At 38.1% G+C, this 24,511-nt stretch overlaps 1 protein-coding gene across 1 annotated transcript in view; it reads right to left on the bottom strand.

Moving 5' to 3' along the window:
* The window catches only part of ADCY2 (adenylate cyclase 2), a 213,817-nt gene that overhangs the window by 173,907 nt on the left and 15,399 nt on the right, over positions 1–24,511 (bottom strand). Inside the window, exon 2 of the mRNA XM_071553661.1 lies at positions 17,949–18,146. Coding sequence (XP_071409762.1) covers positions 17,949–18,146 — 198 coding nt within the window. The remainder of the gene's footprint in view (positions 1–17,948; positions 18,147–24,511) is intronic.

Raw genomic sequence — 24,511 nt, 5'->3', positions numbered from 1 at the left:
TTCTGCAGCAATTCAGCCACTATTACATAAGGCAGCACAACAGCAAGATTCTGCTAAGCATTAGTTCTTTCACATGGCTAAATCAACTAACCAAATATAACTAAAAGACATGCAAAATATTATTCTAGTCTACATTACAATGATTTCACAGCTGCATAACTAATAGGATGTTCCCAGATTGATTTCTGATGTGCTGCCTTGACAGTGGTTCCTGGACTGGATTTAGATTTGTTTGGTGATGAAAATGAGAATTCAGAAGTACCCAAATGAACATTTAGAAACACTAAAGCGGGGGACAGTGGGTGGAGGAAGATCTGAATATGTGCCTGCTTCATCCCATTTATCCTGCAGTGCTGGTGTAGCTCTTTGAAGTGTCAGTATGGGGGAAGAAACTGCATTACCCAAATAACATTTACATAATCAGTTTTTCACATTTAAAGAAGACATTTCTCTCTGTTGTTACTTTAATTTGTTCTTTGTAATCATACACCTCTGACAATGAATGTAAAATATATGCTAATTTCCTCCATCCTTTCTACTTCAAAAAAGGAGATCACCTCTAGCAAAGCAAGTATTATTTTTATATGGCTCTGGCAGGAAAACTGTACATGGACTGGCAATTCATTATTTGGTTTCCATCTGAATCCCATCCCTGCCCTTGAGAAGAAAGAAATCTCTGACTACTACTTAGACTTGTGAAGCTTCTCTTAAAGAGAGAGAGAGAGACAGAGAGAGACAGAGAGAGAGAGAGAGAGAGATCATGTACTATGCCAGGTTCTAGGCACCATGTAATACAAAATAATGTACATATTCATATAAGACTTTTGTTACAGCTGAAAACAGAAAGTATATCTATATGAAGACTATATTTACACAGTACATCTTAAGTTAATTCTCTGAGGCATCTGACAGGAGCAGTGGGTTCACATTCTGCTCCAAACCTGAATGATTATTTCATGCATATGATTACTTTGTTTTTTGTTATCATCCCTATCCAGTATCACACAAAGGCAGATGAACAAACAAATTCGGTGCTTTCACGCTGTGAAATTATTTGATATTATCCTTACATTCACCAACACTACAATGGATGTATATATTTGTGTGATATTTTTTTTAGGTGTCAATATCATAGTCCTGTGAAAGAAATTTTCAATGCAACCAGAACTACGTAGAGTTACCTTCTGTGGGTTGCTACACATGTCAATGTCCACATTCCAAGCATTTCACCAACCCTTCATAGCCTGGTGCTCTCTCCAGCAGCAGTGAGAGCTGGTAATATAGAGAGGCAGCAAAACAGCTCCAGAAACATGTACTCTTCTCCCCACTGTAATATTTTTAGATTGAGCACTTGCTGCTGTAAATCCTACTTAAGACTTCCTCCACTAGGAAATACAAACACCAGGATCCCCATTAAGGCTCCCTGCCATGCCTGTGGCCCCTTCCTCACAGTGGCCCTGGGTCACCACACAGAGCAGCTGGCAGCCCTCAGAACTCCTGTGAGCCAACACTGGGCACACAACACACAACACTCCCTCATGGCACTGAGGGCTGATGCAGCACACAGCCTGCCTACTGCATTAGGGGGGCACAGAGGAGGGGAACACGTCTGTTTGCAGTGATTGCAGCCAAAACCCATCTCTGCACATCCTCATTCAACAAAGGTACCCCATTTCTTGGTCGAAACAATTCCAGTATTGCTGCCGATAAAAGACTCTTACTTTTCTCATTTTGCTGATGGCACTGAAGCTCATTATCACAGAATTGTTTAGGTTGGAAAAGCCCTCTAAGATTACCAAGTCAAACTATCAGCCCAGCACATTAAAGTCCACCATTAAACCACGTCCCCAAGTGCCACATCTACATGTCTTTCAAATACCTCCATGGATGGCAATTCCACCACTTGCCTGGGCAGTCTGCTTCAATGCTTGATAACCCTACTGGTGAAAAGATTTTTCCTAAAATCCAATCTAAATCTTCTCTGGTGCAACTTGAGGCCATTTCCTCTTGTCCCATGACTTGTTGCTTGGGAGAAGAGACCAAGCCCCAACTTGTTACAACCTTCTTTGACCTAACACCTATCGCTTTCCCCATGCCCACTTTGTCTCCCATACCTTTGGATTACAGCTGTCCTCCAAATAACCAGCTGCACAGGCATGTATTACACAGGCATGTATTCCATGTCCTGCTACTGGCAGAACTATGCTGCAGGTGAGCCATCACACCTCTGGCAACCTCATTCAAATGGGAATGCCCTGATTTCTTTCTTATGTCTTCTCCTACTTAATTTTTTCAGACAACACCACAAACACATCTCTGATGGAGCCACAAAGGCTTGTGCAACCAGAATTGCTGCCCAAGTCAGCTCCTGATCAGCGGACCGGCAGGCAAATAGTGGTAGCCAGTTGTATGACAGTTGTATGACACCACTGGCAGCTGATCAGCACTGCCCGAGCTCCAACAGCACCACAGGGTCCTTTCTCAGCCTGTTCCACACCACCTTTGCATGCTTTCTGCCACTTCTTCCTTTCTCTAGGCCTGCCACCTTGCATATTCTCCCAAATCAACACGTGACAGGAATACTCTCACTGCAGCATTACCTTGCTCCATTTTGAAGTGGTCCTTGGAGGTTTGATGCTGCTATTGAACTGCAATAAAGCAGGATGTTGCCAAAATGCCATTGTGACAAGCAATCGATTCTGCTTGAAAAATCTGAGAGGCTAGTGCTTCTGATGGCCACTAATCCACAAACACAATTCAAGCAGGAATCTTCCATACTTCCCCCCATAATTATAGCTGTTGTGATAAGTACCTGAATTTCTTCTCCTAAAGGTAAAACCTTCACATTTGACTACCAATACACACAAAACAGTATGTTTTAGCCATAAAAATTGCTTTTTTAAACAAACATACAAAACATAAGGTAATTTACTATTCCATGTTACCTCAAAAAGGGTCCTATTTCCAGGGAAGAAAAAGATACTTTACTAAACCTCATATTCTGCAAGCGGTAAATTGATTCTCTCTCATATCAAAACACCTCAAGTGAGAAGCTGAGACACTACATGCAGAATTTGGGAGTTCTTGGCTTCTGAGATCAAGGACTGAAACAAAAATACAAAGAAATAGAATATTTTAAAAATTATTTTCAATATGGCATGAAATTTCGCCACATAGGTTATCTCTTGGAAATCCAGTGCAATTGGAAATGAACAAACATTACGGCTGATATATTTAATAATCTGTCATTTTTTTATTCACCCAAAAGGAATCTACTGAAGGCTTCATCACAAATCTGAATGAAGTTGGTAACAGACGGTATCTGTATCTCATTTGAAATGTAAATGAGTCATTCTTGTCTTTTGGGGAACTAGGATAGCAGAGACTGATCTTCAGTCTTGTGGTTAAAAATAACTTTCCACTCGTCCCACACAATATCCCCTTTAATGATCCCTGCTTAGCATTACTTTCATGATGACCTATTAAACAAATGGGGACATGATGCAGCTTCCAAAATTTAACCAAAGTCAGTATTTAAAAAAAAAAAAGGCACACAGATTTCAAGACCAGATATCGCATTACATAAAAATATAACATACTAAGATTCAGGGGGAAAAAAAGGACAAGGGAGGGGTGTGAGATACTGCACAGAAGGGATTTGTTGCCGGTCCTGAATGTTCAGAAGAAGGACCTGCTGCTTCAGGAAAAATCTCCTATTCAACTTCAGGCCTTGACAAACATTGGAATTATTCCAATTGGTAGCTTGGCTGCTGTCCTTTCCCTTAGGGCAAGCTGAAAAGCCATTACCCCTTGAGTGTGAAGAGGCTAGATCCAATATAACCTTCGTCTATATTCATGCAAAAGTTATCTGATGATCATGATAAAATGCTTGCCCAATAACAATGGATTAATGACTGCAAAATACTCTCAACTGAGCTCTTGTACAGTGTTTTGTCAATATCAAAACTACCTAAACGTCAAAGTGGACAACAGCAATACATCATCTGGGAATTCTAGCCACAGTAATCTAATTACAACCTTTACAACATTGTTTTCTCACTGCAAGAGGTTTAAGCTGCAATGTAGAACTCAAGAACAATCTTACAGAAGGCTTCTTTGTAGCTTTTAAGCCAGTATCCTGGACTCAGGACAGAACAACACTTTTTGCTAGGAGGATGGATAGACAGATTGGATCAGAGATCCTGTTCTGCAAGAGATTTCACTCTGGATACACTGGTGGAAAGCATCACAGTTCCACATCATGCTTGTCCCATTCTGGGGGTCCTGAACACTGAAAGGCATGTACAAAGAGTCAGATGTTTCAGCTATATCTAAATTAACTCAAGTACAAGAGGCTACATCACTGTGCTAACTATAATATTATAACAGGGTTCATTTACTATGTTGACAAGGTCCAATGTCAGTGATTCCCAGACCTCCATGATCAGATAGGACTTCCCATCATAAAATCAGTAGGCAGCAGGTGGGGAAGAAGCTCTGTCAAATCAGAGGTGATTATGTCTTAATATTGCACAATTGGGGTATAGGAGTTGGGGTGTGCTGGAGGAGTGAGAAATTTATGCTTTCCAGGAAAAGGGTCAAGAGTTCACAAGCAGAAGACGTTTCTGGATAACAAAGACCTGGGTTTCCACAGGGCAGTTGGCAGCCTTGCTTGCTCAGACACCAATGCTACTGGGGTTTCTCACCCCACCAGCTGCCTAGCGCTGCCTCTTTCCTAACTCAGGACTCCAGTTGTGAAAAATGTACAGCTCTAAATACTGAAGTTCTGTAAAATTAATTCAACCCTAAAAATACTCCAGTACCTCCAGTCAGAAAAACAGTAACACAAGCAAAGTTCAAGAACTGAGAAATGGGATTTGAAAGTAGCAATTTATTTAGCAGTAAGAAGAAACCTAACTAGAGCAACATTCTAATTGCATAGACACAGACATGAGTCTTTTACTATGCAGTTACAGTTTAGATGATGGCTTCTTTTGAAGGATTTCAAGGATAAGAAGGATGAAGGAAGGGTTAGAGCACTGCAGTTTTAAACAAGTGTTGGGAGTTCATTTTGTTACTCTGTGGTTCAACAATGATTATCATACTTTGCCACTTAAGGGGATGCTGGAAAAGTAACCACTAAAACTTGTAAAAAATGTACATCATGTAAAATGTGTTTCTTTTATTCTTCTCTCTTTTTTTTATTAAATTCCAAGTATACCAAAATAGAGAAAATAAACTCAGAGAAAAGCAAAAAACTTCCCTTTCATTACGGGTAAGAAACTGAAGCCATAACATCTTCAGCTACATTTCATAAGAAGAACATTTTTAGACAAATTCTTTCTGCCCAGAAATCTCTTTGCTTTAAAATAGATTTCAAAATTGTGACAAGTTTAATGTATTACTTCATATTGCATGACTTCAACAACAGACCCTGCCTAAAAAGAATGACATCTTCATGCATATTCTACATTAAAATTAATCTATTCAAAACACACACCCCCTCTTGCTAGCATTATTTTTTTTCAAACACCTGGGGAGTCATATTAGTATTAGAATGTCAAGTGTTAAATTGTATTTAAAATTATATAAGATAAATTTTCCTAACTAAAGTACTTGATGGTGTGATATATTCAAGAAGCAATTTCCTTAACAGCAAGAAACCTTACCAGTCACATGATTTAGTAAGATTCAGCAGCCTGAAATACACATCTTGTTGACCTTTAGTACTTCAAAATTGTTCCAGTTTTTATAGCCCTGTTGTTTGCCATCCCATTTCTATTCCTTGTCACTGAGTATACAAATAAAAAGAGTTGAAAGCCTATTTTCTGTACAAACAAAATGCACGCTGCACTATGCCTACTCAACCAGGGATTTTATTTACCATCTGCCTACACTGACTTATCCCTCACTAAGGGTTGTATTTCTTTTACAGTTTTTAACATAATTGTTCTTCTTCACCTCTCCCTTCAGCCATTCTCCATGCTGCTGGTGAGGAACCATCTATTGCTCAGGACTGTGTGACCAACTTTCACAGCTCCCAGAAAGAAGGAAAACACTAGAGTAGCATGAAAAAAAACCAACAAGCACTGCTTTCACACAAACCATTTTTTTGCCTGTGTGCCCAGATCTCCACACTGCAGAAGCAGAGGTGCACAGCTTTCTACACACTTCTAGGTGTCTTTTTTTCTCAGTACTGACCCAGGAACTCCCAAGGGTTGTGGCCAGTCTAACTTGTTTCCTCTGTCCTCCCTAACAACTTCACACAGCAACTCCAATGTTTCTGCAGCTCAGCCTGTGCACACTGAATGGCCAATAGATACAGGTCTCTTTTCATGCAAACAGTGGGAAGCAGAGACCAGACACAGTGGTATTGAGCTTCTGTTCTGACTACAGTCCTCTCCCACTCTCACTGAGACTGCAGCCATCCTGAACAAAGGGGTACATCTCAGTTTTGACAAAGCAGGTAAAAAAAAAAAAACCAAATACCACCCAAGAAAATCCTACTATAAGAATTGTAACAAAAGTTTAAAAGTACAGAAAACTGAAACCTGACTAAGTTTTACTGAGTAAATCCCATTTAATTTATAAACCTGTATGATAAGTGGTTGCTCAGTGTGGTAAATAAAGGAGCACACAAACCCTGCCACAGCACAAAAGGCAAAGTTCTTTTGTTTTGCATTTCTACATTATGTCAAATCACTAATGTCTGATCGCAACCACTAGCTAAATAATGCCACAGAAATGATGCAAATTCTGTGGATCCAGAAAGATTTTCCTTTTGTAGCTTCAGAAGCCACTACATGTCCCTGCAACACCGTAAAATGCTGTTCCCTGAATCTTGGCCTGGCTTGAGATAAGCAGTGCTTACTGAAATGCAATTAGAAGTAAACAAGGAGAAATGAGAAAAAAAGGAATTAAGAGGTATTAAAGTACAGATTCTTCTGCTAGCCCCTCTGGAGAAATACGCCTGTAACATTCTGCCTACATCACCAATGAGTAAGGAATTATTGCACTAATCTAGAGAAAATCATAGTATACAAATAAGTATGATTCTCACTTGATAATGTGCATTTATTGCACTTTCCTGCACTCAAGGCTTTGTTATCCATCAGGATTTATCTTTTCAATATTCATCTGACCAAAGAAACATGATCTTTCTCTCCTTTCTTTTTTTTTGCATGCTAATCCAACACTTTAAATGGAATTTAATATAAAACATATGTCATTCAGACCACATACTTTCCTTCTGTTGTCAATATCCTGGGCCATCCAGTAGACCTGGCAGTTTCTTTACACAGGACGTAACAAAGACCCAAAATGGTAACTGATATTCTTAAATAAGTTTCCAAATGCTGAACAAATGCAGGTTACTGCATAAGGAAAAGGTGTCCACATCTACCTAAGTAAAACTGTCATCTCATCTATGCGAAAGCCATTTAAAACACCAATTTATACTTGTTTATATGTGTGTAAATAATATGTACACACTGACAGGAACCGTCATTAGATAACATATGCAGTCATAATGGACAATCAGAGCGTGACACGAGGAAAAAAAGACTTACTCAAATCTCTGCCTCATTTAATAGTGATAAGATTTTTTTGTTCTTGTTTTATGGAAAGTAGAAGTTTTCAGGCATATTTAAGTTTAATATGATTTATTTAGATGTAAACCTTCTTTATATGACAGACTGTCTAATCCATTTCCTTCATCACTGTACATTATTTGGAAGAAAAATTTGATGATTAAGGCTAACAACAGCATAATAAAGAAAAATTTACTTAAACACTTACTTAGGAGCAATTCCATCCCAAAATAGTTTGCAGAATCTGGAAGATAAAGCCATCACATTTTGCTTGCTTATCTTACCAATAAAGAGCAAAAAACCTTGGCACACATTTTTTTTCTTCCTTCCCCCCCTCCCCTTTTTTTTTTTTGTAGTGAGGGTGGGGAGGCAGAACTGCAAGTGTGGTAAAACGGAATATAACAGAGCTCTATCTAAGCCCTCAGATATTTGAACTTGCAAGACTATCCCTGTCAGAATGACACCTAAAAATTGTTATTTATGAAAACTCATCCATATTGAATGAGGTAAAAACGATTGTTATGAAGAATACAGATGGCTGTAAGACAAAAAATTCAGTGTGACAACAAACATATTAAATTGAGGAAACACTGTCTTCATTAGTAAGTGGGAGAGGAAACAACTGTCACAGTAAATAAGAGAAGGTGTTACACACTTGGGAGAAAATGTATGAAAGAGTTGATAACAGAATACAAAGGAATTGTGAAATAACCAAAACAAGCAGAAAATATGCAAAGGACACTCATACTACAAATGTGCAAACTGATAAATTACAGAAATCATCTCAAATTGGTATATTACAACAAGTAAGAAACCTAGAAAGAACTAATGTGGAAAGAGTCTGTGCATTGTACAAAATGCAAATTACTGTGCAATGCCACATGAAGACATGAAACAAGGAGATTGTAGTTATAAGTCATCACTTCACTTGCCATTTTGGTTCTTGGAGAACAAAGATATTTGCAAACCACTAAAGTGTTACAGAAACCAGAACATTTATGAAGAGATTCAGGTTTTCCAGTTTAAGAAAACATAATGCCCTGAAAAGTAAGATACAGAAGTTATACACATTTATAACTTAGCTGAAATGGTATGTACAAGAAGCAAATAAGAAAAATGCAATGTACAATTCAACGTAATTAATATGTAGTTGAGTTCTAAACTGTCCAAAGTAAATCTTCCAGAACAATATAATCCAATAACTTCAGATTTTGACACAACTGACAAATGTGTTGTTTTACAGCAAGTTCATTTTAAGCTGTAAAACCAATATGAAGCCTTGGAGTAGTAACAGAAATGTACGCTTTCCACAACTGGCATAACAGCGGATGCTGCAATGCATGAGAACTTGTTTTATTGTTTGAAGCCTTATGAATGCATTTATGTGGAGGGACAAAGGGTGGAGGTTTTTTCCCTTGATAGACTGAAAAGGCTCTTCCTGTCACATTGGTTCAGGAAGCCTAGTTTTTCTGAAGAATTGAAGCTGGGAAATGTTGTGTCCTTCTCCCTGATACGGATCCCCCAAGTAGTTACTGGTTCCCTTTTGAAAAACTGCTCCTTTTGAAACCTGCCTTCTGAAAGTCCTCTTACCCTTCCTCTTCTCAGCCCTCCAAATCAGTCTCATATATTGCCTAAAGAGGAAGCAGAATCATAAAAGACAAATACCTCTGGGATTCTCCTTCATCAACACTGAGATATTGTCTGAGAATTGACTATTATCTTAGTCCATAATTTTTCTCCTTCCTGTTTTTCTAGACAGCCCATTGCTGAATTAAACCAATATGAACATCGAAGCTATGTCCCAATAAACAAGCAACATACACTGCTCTGTATACCAAAAAAAGTCAAATAGTAAAATTAAACAAACAAGTCAATAAATGAGCATAAATAACCTCTTGAAAGCACATCTATTTTCTATATCTCAAGGAATTTACAATTTGTAATGTATAATTATGTAACTCACATTTTAATTATACATTATTCCGAAAAATCTGAGCTTAACCACATTTTAAATCATGTAATAATAGAATCCTATGACATAACTATGTTTGTCCAATTAAGATACCTTTGAAAATTAATTTACATAGATTTTACAAATTATATTTTTCTATAAATATATGAAACTTAAACATGCATTTTCTACAACTCATATTGAGTGAGCCCTACTACACATCACATATTTCTACTTCTTTATCTCTTACTTTTGTAAAACTCTATAAACTTAGTACCTTGCTTGCCAACAAACAGGCAGATCATATGGCTTTCTTATATTGGGTACTTTAAGACGACTGATGTTCCCTAATTCTGCATAACTCTGCAGATTTGCATCCTGGCAAGTGAAGCCAAAAGGCATTGCACCTTCAGAATATTACAAACTGCAGGCACATGGGGGCAGATTCTGTTATCTGCTTCCTAGACTAAAAGAGAAGCCGTCATCTGACAATCTGAATACTAAGATTATTGTTATGCCTAAAACTCCATAAAACGTACAGAAACGGAACACTCTTAAACAATGAAACTGAGATCTTCTTATACAGCTTTCTTCTATGAAAAGGTTTCACCATCTATTTTATTTTAATTTGTGCAACAGCTCACCAGATAAATTAGTAGAGCAGCAGAAACCTGCAAACTGAATCAGATTAGAGGCAAAAGGCAAAAAAATTATCAAAGGTTATAATCTATAATGATATGCCATTTCATCACTTAATGCACAGAAATAAAAACATACAATATGATGTCCAATGGCCTTGTAAGGGTGCAATTTTTCCCTGGCAGGCAGGTATGCAAGGTCAAAGAGCTTAAACCAACAGACTAACATAGTGTCATGACAAAACTTTCCCTCCTGGAAGTCAGGTAAACTGTTACATTTCTGAATGAGAAACTATTCCAGTGAACAGTAAACTTACATGGCTCCCCTTCTTCTGCTAGCAAGAAGTACTGGATAGCTTCTTTCATGGTTCTCTAGTAGCTCCATCTTACAATTCTTAACTATGTATGTATTATTAAATGTTTATTTCCTAATGTCAAATCAATTATTAAGCACATAAGAAGCCATATGAATGGCTTATATTATTCATTTCCATTTGTCATTTGGTCTCTTGACTTCAAGAACATCAGAACAATATAAAGTTAGCATTGCTTAGTTTCAGTATTCTCAGAAACATTAATGTTTTTATTGATAACTGTTACTTCCCATCACAGAGAAGAATATTTCCACATTCAGTTCTGCACATTCATTCACATGGCTTGCACTGCAAATATCATACTGCATGTAAACCACACAATAATCTTGATGAAAACTACCATCAGCTCAGCCTTTGTACTTAATTGTCCCCTCTGAGATGAAAAAATCACTACAGGAAATGGAATTAAGAAAAAGAAACTAGCAGGTAAACAAGAGTTTCATAAGGTTCTTCCAATAACTTCCAGGACACATCCTGCCTCTTCTACTCTATAATGTGTCAAATCTCTCTCATAAATGTTATAATAAATGCCTAAAGAAAGAAATAGATGAAGATTGTTACCCCCAGATGTTTTAAATTTTGAGACTACTTCTCCAGAAGAAGACAGGAAGGATAAAAGATATTTAAATAGCAAAAAACTGTGTACTTTTATAATTCAAACAATGCATCTCTTCAGCTTTTAGATGAACTTCTGGCACAGGTTAAAGTAAACTGTCATTTAAAACAGCTCAGTAGTTCCCAGATGTTCAGTAGTCCACAGGAATAAAGAACTAAAAAGATGCTCCTGAACCACTGAAGTCCATGTCCTTGTTATGGAAGATGCTGAATGACTCTCAGCTAAGGGCAGTATTCCACTGTAAAACCAATTCATTATTTTAATCCTTATTATCCTGAGGATATTAGCCATTCCACAAACCCAATGCCCTAATGGCTATGGGATTAATTCCAATTTTCAGTTTAATTTTCATTAATGGCCAGCTAATTTTTATTTGTGTGTGTGTATGTTTATCTTCTGTTTATCTTTATCTTTTATAGGTTCTCCTCAAATCTCTTGTCTGCAACCACAGACTATCTGTAGATGGCAGTCACATCGCTCTCAACATTCTTCTTCTCTGAAGATCTATACCCAAGACAAGTTCATTTTCTTTCACAAAACTCTCCTTTATCCTGGTAATCTTGCTTGATACTCTCTACATTTATTCCAGTTTCAGTTTATCTTTTAGAATAAATGTGACTAGAAATGTACATCGTCATCCAGACAAGGATTCATCTTTAGCTGGATACTTTGCCATCATAACTGAATCTTCTCTGGACACATGTCCTAATGATCAGTGATGAACTAATGCTTCCTCTCTTCATTCTGCTTGTCCTTGCTCATTTTCTCCTGATGAACTCAGATTATAGGTGAAACTTCTGCTGTTATTCCCCAAATGCAGGCATCTCACATTTCCTATTATTAAATTTCATCTTGCTGCTATTACTGCAGTACTCAAGGTCAAGCTTTTCTTCCCCATAACACTGTGATCTTTCTCTGCATTAGGAATCCTTGAACTTGGTCATCAACAAATTTCATTATAGCAGTGACATTCTGTCACCCCATCACTAGTAAAAAACACTAATAAAGGCAAACATTCTCCAGAGAGCTCCCTGACAAATCCAGCCAGCAATCTTCCTCCTGCCTTAAGCCATCTGAAGGTACACTATTTGCCATCTCCCTTCACCTACACGTCCAGTGACTTCAATAATGGTCATCTTGTCTACCAGTGCTCCTAATCTTCTGTTTGGCACTAAAATAGATTTTAAAAACCCCAAAACACATTCCCTATTTAGAACAGTAATCAGTTCTCTTTCCACAAACTATCACAATGCACTGCCATGACATCACAAAGGTTAAGAATGGCATGTTAGTTGTGCCAACAGGGATTCCAAGGCTCCACACACTATTTTATTATATTAATATACTATATTAATGATTTTGTAACTGGCAGGTCTCTAATAGTTTATGTTTTTCCTGTCTTCAATACAGATATAGCCATACCAGACTTGATAATCACACTTAAATGTCTTGCTATTAAGCCTGTGACTTCACATGTCTCTAGAAAATGTATTAACATAAAAAATCATCTGTTCTTCTCCTTCTTCAGATACAACTGAAAACATGGCATATACTTATCAATTGTGGGTTTCATCTTTTTTTAAAAAGATACTACGCTAAAGCACAGTATCATCTGCTTGGCAGTATCTTCCCTTTTAACACAACCCTCCTGGTTTTCTTCATATCCTTTTTCAGGTGACTACCAACAAGGTAATGCTCCTCCAAGATTTGGTTCCTTGTTTAGGATACTCATTCCTGACAATCTGATTAATCTCGAACTTAAAAAAATGTGAAATATCCTCCCCACTCCAAATCATAAAGAAGTGGTATAGCATCAACTTATCCTCACTTGCCTGTGCTACAGGGCCTTCACTGATACCTGCCTTGCATTCTTCAAACATCTAAACTTTTTTTTATTTTTTTTTGCACTTCTTAACCACAAAACATGTTATTAATACTTAAGGCCTGGCTTTAGATATGGCAGGTTCCAAGCCAGGTGTGGAAATGTAATTCCTTACAAAGACAATCATTCTTTTTCTGCAGACCCATCAGCTCATCCCAGGGCCTAATACAGGAACCAATTACCACAACCACAGAAACTCTGTGTAGGCCCTCACCCCCCAGCACACAACAGACTGATATCCTCAGGTGCTAAGACAATATTAAACAATGGAAATTACAAATACTAGGGCATAAAATTTTGCCTGCACTTCATAAACTGGGACTGCCCCAAGGCCTGAACTGAACCATTCCATATCAACACATTAAAACAAAACAAAGAAGTGCTTTAAATTCAGCTCAAAAAGTAGAATTTAGGCTAAAATAATCACACGTACTTTCTACACATATCACTGGATATTTTTTTTACACCCTGAGTGCCAAATTCCGCTTGAAGTAGTTTCTGTGCTGTAATTCAATACAGAGGAGGAGGAACACATCTGGTGCCTGTGCCGTGCAAATGTATTTATAATTAAACGGAATTGAACACCAAAATCCTGCAGTGATAGAATTCATTAGACTAGCATAACGCTGTATAATTACTCTTTTTTTATATAATCTATGGCATGCTTTAAGAGCTCTCTTTATCCATAGATATCAATGTGCTATGACATATTTACATACACCCTGTATAAAAGGCTGAGGAAGTAATAGACATGTCAGAGGGTGACATGGAAAGGCGACTTGCACAATAACTACACTGTCAGCAAAACAAGAGGAAACTAATTTAAATTCATTCCCTGGCATGAAACTCTTCAGATAGGTACTGGATTTACATTTTGAAAGGAAAGGTGCTTCATTCTATAGTAGGGAAGAGTCCTAACACGACAAAATCAATACATTACCTTTTTTCACCAGAACTCCTTACTCAGCTTGCCTCCCTTGCATTACTAGCTCTCCACCAACGCAACATCCAGAAATATCTACACAGACCTTGCTAAGTAAGCACTGCCCTTGGGTCTTTCCTCACTGAAACCATCTCCACATATTACTGCTCTCACCTTAGACTTGCAAAAATGTTGCCAGCAGGAAATTTCTTGGCATGACTGCCTTTGCTCTACTTCTTTCCTACCCACTCTGGTGTCCTGCGATTCCTAGCAGGCAGCCAGTTTCCCTCCTGGGCTGCGGCACAGTGTAGCATGTGAAAGTCCTACAAAAGCAGCTAAGTTCCCTGGGACACCAGGGAAAAACAGGGGCTCTACTGTCAAGTTTGGCAGTGACAGAAACTTGGGCTGACACCAATAAGAGAAGGTTGCCACAGGTTCTCCGGTACCAAAGACATTGGCCATCACTGTTCCAATTTTTTTCATGCTAAGCCACTCAACACCTCCCTAAGGCAGGCTCCCTCTACCTCTCCATGTTCTTGCTGTTTTTCATTGTGAATACAGAGGAGTATGGGAGATTGGACTACCTTAAGAGGTAAGTTAGTTAGTAAGGTTGATAGTGCAAATTCCTGGCTTCTATCATAAACAGGTTAGTGATGATACCCAAGCAGTCCAATAACAATAATAGGCTTTGAATCAGGTTCAGCAGCCAATTATGGAGTCAGCATGGGGCTTGCAGACTGGCCCAAGGGACAAAGCAACTGTCCGCAGTTGCACTGTCTTCCCCCTTCAAACAGTGTCCAGATACCTACCTGATAACAGCTTTCTCTCCAAAGCTGTAGCTGCAACTAAGGAACAGTCAAGGAAATGGAGACTGATAAAAGCAGTCTGCAGGGACAATAAAAAGATAACTGTAACCAATTACGACTTGCACTTACTTCACATGAGCCTACAGGTTTCTAATAAAAAAAAATGGCCCTGACCAGCCACTTCATTTCCAGTCCTCTACTAATCATGGAAGTTATTTGAGCTATGTGTCCACAGGCTCAGGAGGAACTGCTCTGCATTGAATATATTGAGTTCCTAACCAAAATAGTCTCTCTCAAGTGGTATTTTTATTGTAAACAAAAGCTGTAAAAGTTCACACCTAAGGTTTCTTAAGATTACAGAGAAAAACTATATTTAGCAGTTGCAAACAGCTGAGACACATGAAAATCATTAAACCAAAATGTAAAAGATGCAGGGTTCTCACTCAAAAGGAAAAAGTTTGTCCACAAATCACAGAATAACATCCTTTTTTCTATCAACTGTGGTATGCAAAAAAATCTGTCTTTCAATAGTTATCAGTACAATTAAGAAATGCCATATTCTTAACAAGCTTAAGATTCGGGGACATGAAAGGTATGATGAAAAGGGTATTCTTAAACTCTGCTGGACCAGAACAAAAGTTGGGCTGTAATTTGAAGAAAATTAAAATAAAGCACTTGTTTAGAAAGTAACTGTGCATGAATTGGCTCTTTCTCTTATTTTCATAATTTTCTCATTAGTTATGTTGACAGAGACGTATTTGAAATCAAACCAATTTAAATTTTACATCATATCTCCTTTCTTTCATAAAAAGCATAAAGGAACCACAAAAACACCCTAATATGCCAAGCAAAATGGTTTAAAGATTCACAAAATGTAAAACTTCAACAATGAAGTTGTTGATCACTGGGAAGGGACTTTTCATAATTGCTTTCATTTATAAGAGAGAACACTGATTATTGATCTGCACATTCTCAATGCAGAGCAAACAAAACACCAGCATCACAGGTATACCTGGCAGTATTTTATTGCTCACAGCTCTTTTTCAGATGTTCGAAACCATCAAACCTGCAATTAGTCTATTGTGTAAGGTGTCAAATTCCCAGAAATATTCCCATATTTCCACAGTTTACTCTTAACTGATACTAGGCAAAAGTATGCCTACAAAAGCAATCCACAAAGTGCACTGCTAATCAAAGGAGAAAAAAAGTGGGTTTGGGGAAGTGCCAGGTCCCACTGCAGGGAGCCACATGACCTCGCACCCCCAGTAGTGGTCAGGGGCCGTTCTGGCACAGCACCTCCTCCTGCCAGAGGCCAAAGACATCTGCCACCAGGTCCAGCCATTTTGGAAAAGCCTTGCCCGCTCTCGGCTGGAGCCTGCCCAGCACTCAGCAAGGCAGCTGACTGGAGCCAGCTGCTGCTGGCAGAGCAAGCGATGTAGCTCCCTCCCAAATATCCTCTTCTCCAAGCAACATTTGCACGCAAAGCAAGAAGTAGACTGAAACATCAGAGGAGTTGTGTCCTGGCAACCTGCAACAAGACAATGCCTTTCCTCAGAGCTCTGTGGTGCTTCCGGCCTCACATGGCCAGCCACATCCTTGGGATACTGTGGGAATGCCTACATTTTTCCCTAAGAGGAAAGCAAGAAAGGGCAAACAATCTTCATGGGCTAAACATGATCCCAGGACAGAGACATCAGGATCCTTTTTAGATCTCTTTTGGGCCATACACTTTTGAAAATCATTGTCCCATCTTTCAAATACCAAAATCAAACTCAGTACAATTTGCAATGAAAAAATAATACATCTAATTAAATATTTGCACCTAAGCTTGAAAGTCTGAAATATTCTAGCACCACTTCCCACAAATGGCAATGAAAACAAATGAAAAAAGTAAGACTATGTGAATTATCTAAACCTGATACTGCAAAGATACAAGGACTCCCAAGGTGAAATCTGTATCTAGAGAAAAGTACTTAATGTTCTGATTTGCTTGCTATTACATTCAAGTGTGGCATGATATGTCATTTTCAAATATTGAAAAGAAAAATCAAAGAAACAAAAACCCTCCAAAACCAACCAACCAAAAACACCCCACCAAAAAAACAAAAACAAAAACAAACAAGCAAACAAAAAACACAAAAAGAAAAAAACACCCAGAAAATATATTTCTTACATAATTAAACACAGAACCATCCAAGAAAATGAAAATATTAAGTCACCCACAAAGGTAAGGGCTCCAAAAGTATTATCAACATACACCAGTAACTTAAACAATTTTAATTAAAGAGTTCAAGGGAACTACTCCCATACTTAAAGTTCAGTATTTGCATAAGTCTTTGCAAGATCTCAATAACAAGTCAGAGATTTTGTTTCAAGTCTATCTCAAAGACCTAGAAGGCATTCTGGATAAAGCAATACCATTTAAAGGTTATACTAAACTCATGTAATCAGCATGGAATTTTCAGAAGACACATTTATATGTTTAAAAGATTATTTTCCATTCTTTAAAGAGTTTTAAAATTACCATATCAGGAGTATTCCCATGTAGAGCAGTTTTGTGGGAAAGAAAATAATATGGCAGAACATCATCAGGTACAGCACATCATTTATTGACATTTCAAAAGTACTGCTATTAGGGTGCAAATATATTTTGCTTTGTCTTCATTACAAAATTTAAAAAATGTGAAGGGCACTCCACTTCTTCAATACTCATTCATTTTCCTAGACAAGTAAGTAAACTCCCAGTTCTTTTTTTCTCATGTGCTGCTAGAGAACATCTTGAAGACCACAGAAAGCCTACACTGAGAACAGAAACATTTTAAACTGAAGAAGATAGCATCAGCAGTGTTGAACAAAGCTAGCATTTCTCCCATATTAATTGGTTACTAGAATCAAATACTTAAAGAAGGTGGTGATTGGAATCAAATATTCATTATGTAAAGGAGCTTAAAAATATAAAAGCAAAAGCCTTCAAATATTTCCTAATATATCCTAAGTATGAACATCTCTGGTATTTATAAAATAGATGCAGGGAGTCTCAGCATGCAACCACTTAGTCACAAAAACATTTTATGAGATGTCCCACAAAAATGAATGTGAATGCTTTTGTACAGAATGGTTCTTGGAAATTTACCCAGTGGAAGTAATATTAATAAAAATTATAGTCTTACCTGGTCCCAGGGACAGATGATTCCTCCAAAACACATAAAGAGATATCCCATGGCAACAAGACACACCCAGACCACCAGAGAAAATATACGAAGCAGCTTCTTAAACACAGGTTCTACGCAGACAAGGATAAATATAGCGAAAAAAATTGCTAGGGCTGTTGGAACGGTTATTAAAAATGCCACGTGTTCTTCAACTTCCTGGAAACAGAGGAAAATAAAAAGAAGTTAAAAACTACTGTACTTAAAGGTCAGACAGAAATAATATACTCTAAACTTATTGTACATGGAGATCACAGAAAGGCATGACTGGATATCGAAAGTAGGTAAATCAAAATGAGATTTCTTTCACAGTAAGAAGCTGTTCATAACTAGAACTGTAATTATTAACCACAACACTGCATGCTACTTCTTTTACTAATATGAGCTGCAGAGGGCTGTTAGAAAGCTGTGCAACATCAGGGAGGCTGCATTAGATAGCTAGTTCTAAGTGCAGTCTGTAGCGGACACAGCTTGTGGCCAACCAACCAACAACTCCACCACCAGCACACACACAGAACTGAGAGGAGCTGATGATGCAGGAATGGAAGCTTGCAACAGCATGGACCCACTGGAGCAGGAAGCCTGGCACACCCTTGCAGAACCTCTATACTGCTCTGCAGACTGAAGAGGAAAGACCCATTGCATCAGGGGAGATGCTGGAGACGAGCAAGGCAGCTCCATCTGCTCCCTGTGTAAAAACCAACACAACTAAAAAACCATGATGGGTGATAGTAGCCGTTGACTCTCTTCTGAGAGGTACACAGGCACCCCTGTGCCGACCTGACACACTAAAGTTGTGCTGCTAACTGGCGACTCATATCAGGGATGTCACCTAGAGACTACCAAGCCTCATACAGCCCACTATTACCCACACCTGTTGCTTCACCAGTGGAAGCCAGGAGTAGTCTGAGGAGTATCAAGAAGGATTACAGAGCGTGGTGGTAAGGGACTCAAGTGCAGGTAGTTTATTCACCAATCCTCACCAAATTAAAGTTGCCAAAGAAAGGGAAAGTCAATCCATTCCACTCCTAGAAGTTTGATGCCAGAAAGAGGTACCCTGAGTCTGATGAAGGATTGCAGGTCAGTCAGAAAAAGGAATTCCAGCCACTTTAGCCAGAAGATGGCTATGGAGGCCCAACTTCAATGCCCCTGTGCAAGTACACATAAGCGTGGAGAGTAAACAAGCAGAGCTGGAGACATGAACATGCCTGCAGACCTATGATCTTACCATGGAGATGTAGTGGGATGGCTCCTATGACCACAGTGTTAGAATGGAAGGATATTGGTTCTTTAGGAAGGACAGGCAGGGCAGACAAGGAGAGAGTGTTTCCCTCTATTGCAGTGACCAGCAAGAATGCATGGTGCTTTGCCTGGGGATGGATGAGGAGCTGTCCAAGGGCTTATAGGACAGTGTCAAAGGTAAGCAGACACAGGTGACATTACAGTGAGGGTCTGCTACAGGTCATCCGACCAGGAAGACTGAGCAGATAAGGCCCTCTATACACAGATAAGAACAGCATCATGTTCACAAGCCCTGGACCTCATGAGGGACTTTAGCCACCCCAATATCTGTTGGAGGAACAACACAGCAAACACAAGAAACCAGGCAGTTCCTGGAATGCACTGATGGTAACTGCCTCTTCCAAGTGATAGAGGAGCCAATGAGGAGAGATGCCGCTCTGGACCTTGTTCTCACTAGCAAGGAGGGGCTGCAGCAAGTCCAGAGGAGGGCCATGAAGATGATCAGAGGACTGGAGCACCTCTTCTACAAAAATGGGCTGAGAGAGCTGGGGTTGTTTACCCTGGAGAAGGCTCTGGGGAGACCTTATAGCACCTTCCATTACCTAAAGGGGGCCTAAAAATAAGCTGGGGAGTGACTTTTTACATGGGAAGGTAATTATAGAATAAGGGGGAATGGCTTGAAACTGAAAGAGGGTTTGGATTAGATATTAGAAAGAAATTCTTCACTGTGAGGGTGATGAGGAACTGGAACAGGTTGACTAGAGAAGCTGTAGATGTCCCATCCCTGAAAGTGTTGTGATATTTAAGCTCCTTTCAAACCCAAAGCATTCTATGATTTTATGATATTCTTTGAAGCAGATTGGGAAAACTGTAAACCCCACTACAGTAATGCATCAGGCCACTAAGACTGAGGAAATTAAAAGAAAAATCCAATCTGCAGAAGTGGAATAGCCTTTTTGCTCCAGAATTAAAATGATTTCTGTGATTAGTGTGGTTTACATCACACTTGAAATTCAAGCAACCCTACTGAACAGTGCAGCTGTTAAAATGCCTCCCAAATCAAGTATGTGTCCATAGGTCTATAAAAGCTTTTTTGACAGCAATAGTTACCAAGTACTATACATTTTGTTTCTGCTTTAAATATTTCTCTGGAAGAATAGACTCTGGATTACATATATATGTATATTTTCCAAGCAACTGCTTATTTTGAAATGTACCAACAACACCCAGAGCAAGGACTGGAGTATAACTTGAAGTAAGATTCAGAATAATCAATATTTAAATTTATTTACAGAACTTACTTGGAAGTTAAAACACTATCATCTCAATATCATCTAATTATGCATGCATTAAAAAAATAAATATTTGATTTTATATTCCTGTATGTATTCAGAAATATGCCTGGTTGAAGTACAACAGCACTATATCAAAGTCTGGTCATAGGATCTTTAGTCATTCCCCAGCTGTTATGAATTCTAACAGCCTCATTTGCAGCAACATACATTCCAAAAGCAAGCACCAAATGCTACTGCTGCAACAGTATGAAATCCTCTACTAGCCACACACTTCCTGCAAAAAAGCCTCAGATTCATTTTTCATGTTGATGACATTTTCAGAAGAATCTGAAAGTACTTATTTGATGATTTGTAAGACATCTAAGCACAAAGAAATAACATTTCTTTTTCCCTGATTTGTAGTTGCTTCCTTAGTGCCTTGATAAATCTTGTTTACCAATCAGTTTTCAACTTTAATACTTCATATTTTACTTAAAAGTATTTTGATATGGCTTTTTTTCTTTTCTTATGTGTAAAAGACTTGCTCCAATTAAATCAAAACCAAAAATTTACAAACAAATTTGTAAATTTACAGAAATTTACAAATGCTGCCCTCACTTTTTGTTGCTTTTTTCCCCTCTGATCTATCAAGTTTTACGGCTTGATATCTAACAATGGTGTAAGAATCTGTCGCCCTCCTCCCTCAATTTCTCTGTTTTCCTTGCAGCCCTGCCTACGTGTGTACTGCACGCTGTGACACACAGCTGCTGCCCCAAGCAAGCTTCAGCCCAGGAGTACCCACTGCCTCGGCAGGTTCAAATCAAGGGAAACACCACATTGAACACCCACATCTGCCCACACAGTCTGCAGATGACCTTTCATATACCTTACTCTGCCCAGCAAAAGTCAGCTCATCTTTCACATCTTATTTTCAGTTCCCTTTTAAATTCACAAAGTCACACATTTAAGCAATTATTATTGCAACACTGATAATCAGGATATAAGCAGAAAAAGAGTTGAGAAACTGTAAGTGATGGTGCTAACTTTGGAATGCAAACACTAAGCTTCCAAATATTAAATACACACATGAAGGCTTTCAAGGACTTGTGTAGTCATGCTGAAAACAAAATTGTGGTCTTGAATTTAGGCATAGAGATAAGTGTCTGCAAGAATACAGAACTGCATGGAGTAAGATATATGCAATCTTGCATAGTAAGATTAAAAATACAAAACCTATCTAGTAGTAGTAAGAATTAATGATTTATGTATCTGAATTTTGTGATTTTTGATCATTCTCACCTCTGAAATTTGTTTCAGTTAATTTTCACAGAATATTCTGAGTTGGAAGGGACCTACAAGGATCATCAAGCAGCACCATGCTCTAACCAGCTGAGCTAAATTCAAGAGTCAATTGAATTAGTAATGTCACAAACAATGTCAGCCTAGATGACACCAAAAGCATTTAACTTCGACCTCTGACTTCTGCACTTCCAAATAGGATGGCTAAACTCTTGCTGCAAGAGAAACGAGACCCCTGACAGGTGACAGGACAACATTAACTTCCTTGTACCATCTGTCACACAGCCCAGGTCACAGCACTGAAGGAAACCACAAGCTCCTGGAGGAAGCCAAGACTGTGGAAAACCACATATTTAAATGTTGGCAAAGGCATTTCAGTGATAACAATCTTGCTATAAACATACTAGCAAGAACATCCAGATGCACTTCAACTGCATGCTTCTCCAAATCAGTAAAAAAAACCCAAAAAAACAAACTACCGTACTTTCTGTGAGGACTTCTGTTCCTAAGAAATCAATATTTCTTAAACAATATTTATATATCAGTTTAGAGCATATGCAAGCTCATGCAGCTACATATTTTGTATGTATTCTATAATTAGATCAATCCAATAAAATGTTTCTCCCAAATTAACAGCTAATCAGTTACCTTTTTTATGCACACACTGATCTTAACACTTAGCTGAGCCATTTTGATCACTAAATCTAAAATTTTACTTCTATTTTCTCCCCTTCTCAGGTTGCCTACTACCTAATTTTATATTTTATTTTGATTTAAACATATGCAAAGAGAAAAATTGACCAAAATGTATCAACTCCTCAGCACAGGTAACAAAAGCAACTCACTGACTGCTGTGGGGTGTCCCCTCTCTGAGTTAACACAGAACTTCCTGCTGCTGTCACAAACACTTGCATCACACCATACCTGTACAAATTCTGAAGTAAAATTGAAATTAAATATTGAATAGCTTACACATCAGGCAACTTATAAAATAAATGAGAAAATATACCTCATTACAATTTGAATCCCTTACAGAAAGCCTTAGTGGGTACAGGGAGATTTTTCACAATCCTGCCTGTAAAATACATGCTAATGTCAGGCCAACAAAAGCAGGCCCTGTAAGTCAGAGGTTTATTTTGGAAACTGCTTTTAACTATATTTTCCTATTACTTCAGAGGAACTAAATCTTTAAAGAATTGTGACTTTAAGACCAAGATATTTAGAACTTGTAGCTTCCTGATCAATATGTGTAATAACCAGTATGTTTAGCAGGTTAAAAGTTGGTGTTGCAAAATCAAATCCTGAAGGATAACTGTTTTGTTACTTTAACCGTTTCCCAAATACCTGGGGGGGAAAAATGAAAAAAAAAAAAACACAAACCCAAACACTTTCCTTCCCCCTTTTTTCCCCCCCCACTAGTTTCAGAAATTAAAATACACCAGACGTAGTGGAATTAAAATATCAGCATGACACTTGTGAACATAATAGCTAAGCCTGCAATAACATGGATCTTACCTGACAGCTCTGTCTTCCCGAGTGTTTTCTATCTTGCTGTCTTTTAATTACTGAAGAAATTAAAAAGTCTACTGTTGGAAATTTTTCCAACCCCCACAATTCTTCAGAAGTGTGATAATCTTACCACCACTAAAATCTGAAGAGTGACTTTCACTCATCTTTCCAGAGCCCACAACCTTTTCTCATTCTACATCCTGTTCTTTCCCAGATAATGCCATGCCCTCAGTTCAATTTTAAACACTAAAGCTGCTGTAGAGCACTTCACTGTTATATATGTAAATATACAGTTAGATGAAATAATCTATAAAAATGAACAGATAAGGAGTTAAAAGACCAGTTTTAGCGTAAAAATCTTTTAAGATGGCCCCTCATTCACTTGATACTTTTTCATTATTCTTTTTGTCTACTGAAATTCAACAGCAGCCTATATACAGAAGACTCCTGCTGAGAGATCTAAAATATCACATGCTTTGAATTAACTCAAACCATTTACTAGATTAAATTCCTACTAAAATCACTTTTTTCTGAGATCAATGAAACACTTTCTAAATGAAAATATAAAAACAAGGCAGTAACATTCTTCACACATTGATTTCTTATTTCATACATCTATTCAATTTTCAATTTCAATTTTCACTATCTTAAATTTCATACAGCTATTTTAAAATATGTTGAGTGCTAAACAAAAGTTACAAGGCTCAAGGATTACTAGCTTATTGATCTCTCAATCAAAACATGATGGCATCTTCCTTTAACCACACTAACTGACTGAAAAAATCTGTTGAGTTTTCTTTGTAACAAAAACTCTGGATTTTTCCTCTAGAGCCTTTTCCAGGACTTGAGGCAAGGATTTGCAGAAGACACAATCATCCTTCTCTTTGTAAAACTGGACAACATTTAAATTCTCTAATAGCTCAAGAAATAGTTCTCTACAAAAGCTGCAAAAGTTTTCTGGCTACCTGTGACACTTCTATGGGTTTATATTTTAGTGAATTTGCTTACAGCTGATGCACTGTGTGCCATCTGCTAGATAGCTGGAACAATCTCCATTTTATTAGGAGGTGCCTTGCCCTACTTCTGGCCAAGCAGCTGTGCAGTCCCATCTAGGACTTCATCATTTAGGACAACTGAAAACTTTTAGCCAACAGTCTCAGATTTCTTTTCCATCAGTTCCATCGGTATCAGTTCATCTTC

The sequence above is a fragment of the Pithys albifrons genome, chromosome 4 (genome assembly GCF_047495875.1).
Source record: "Pithys albifrons albifrons isolate INPA30051 chromosome 4, PitAlb_v1, whole genome shotgun sequence".
In the NCBI taxonomy this organism is placed as follows: domain Eukaryota; kingdom Metazoa; phylum Chordata; class Aves; order Passeriformes; family Thamnophilidae; genus Pithys; species Pithys albifrons.
This window is presented reverse-complemented; position numbering and strand designations above follow the sequence as displayed.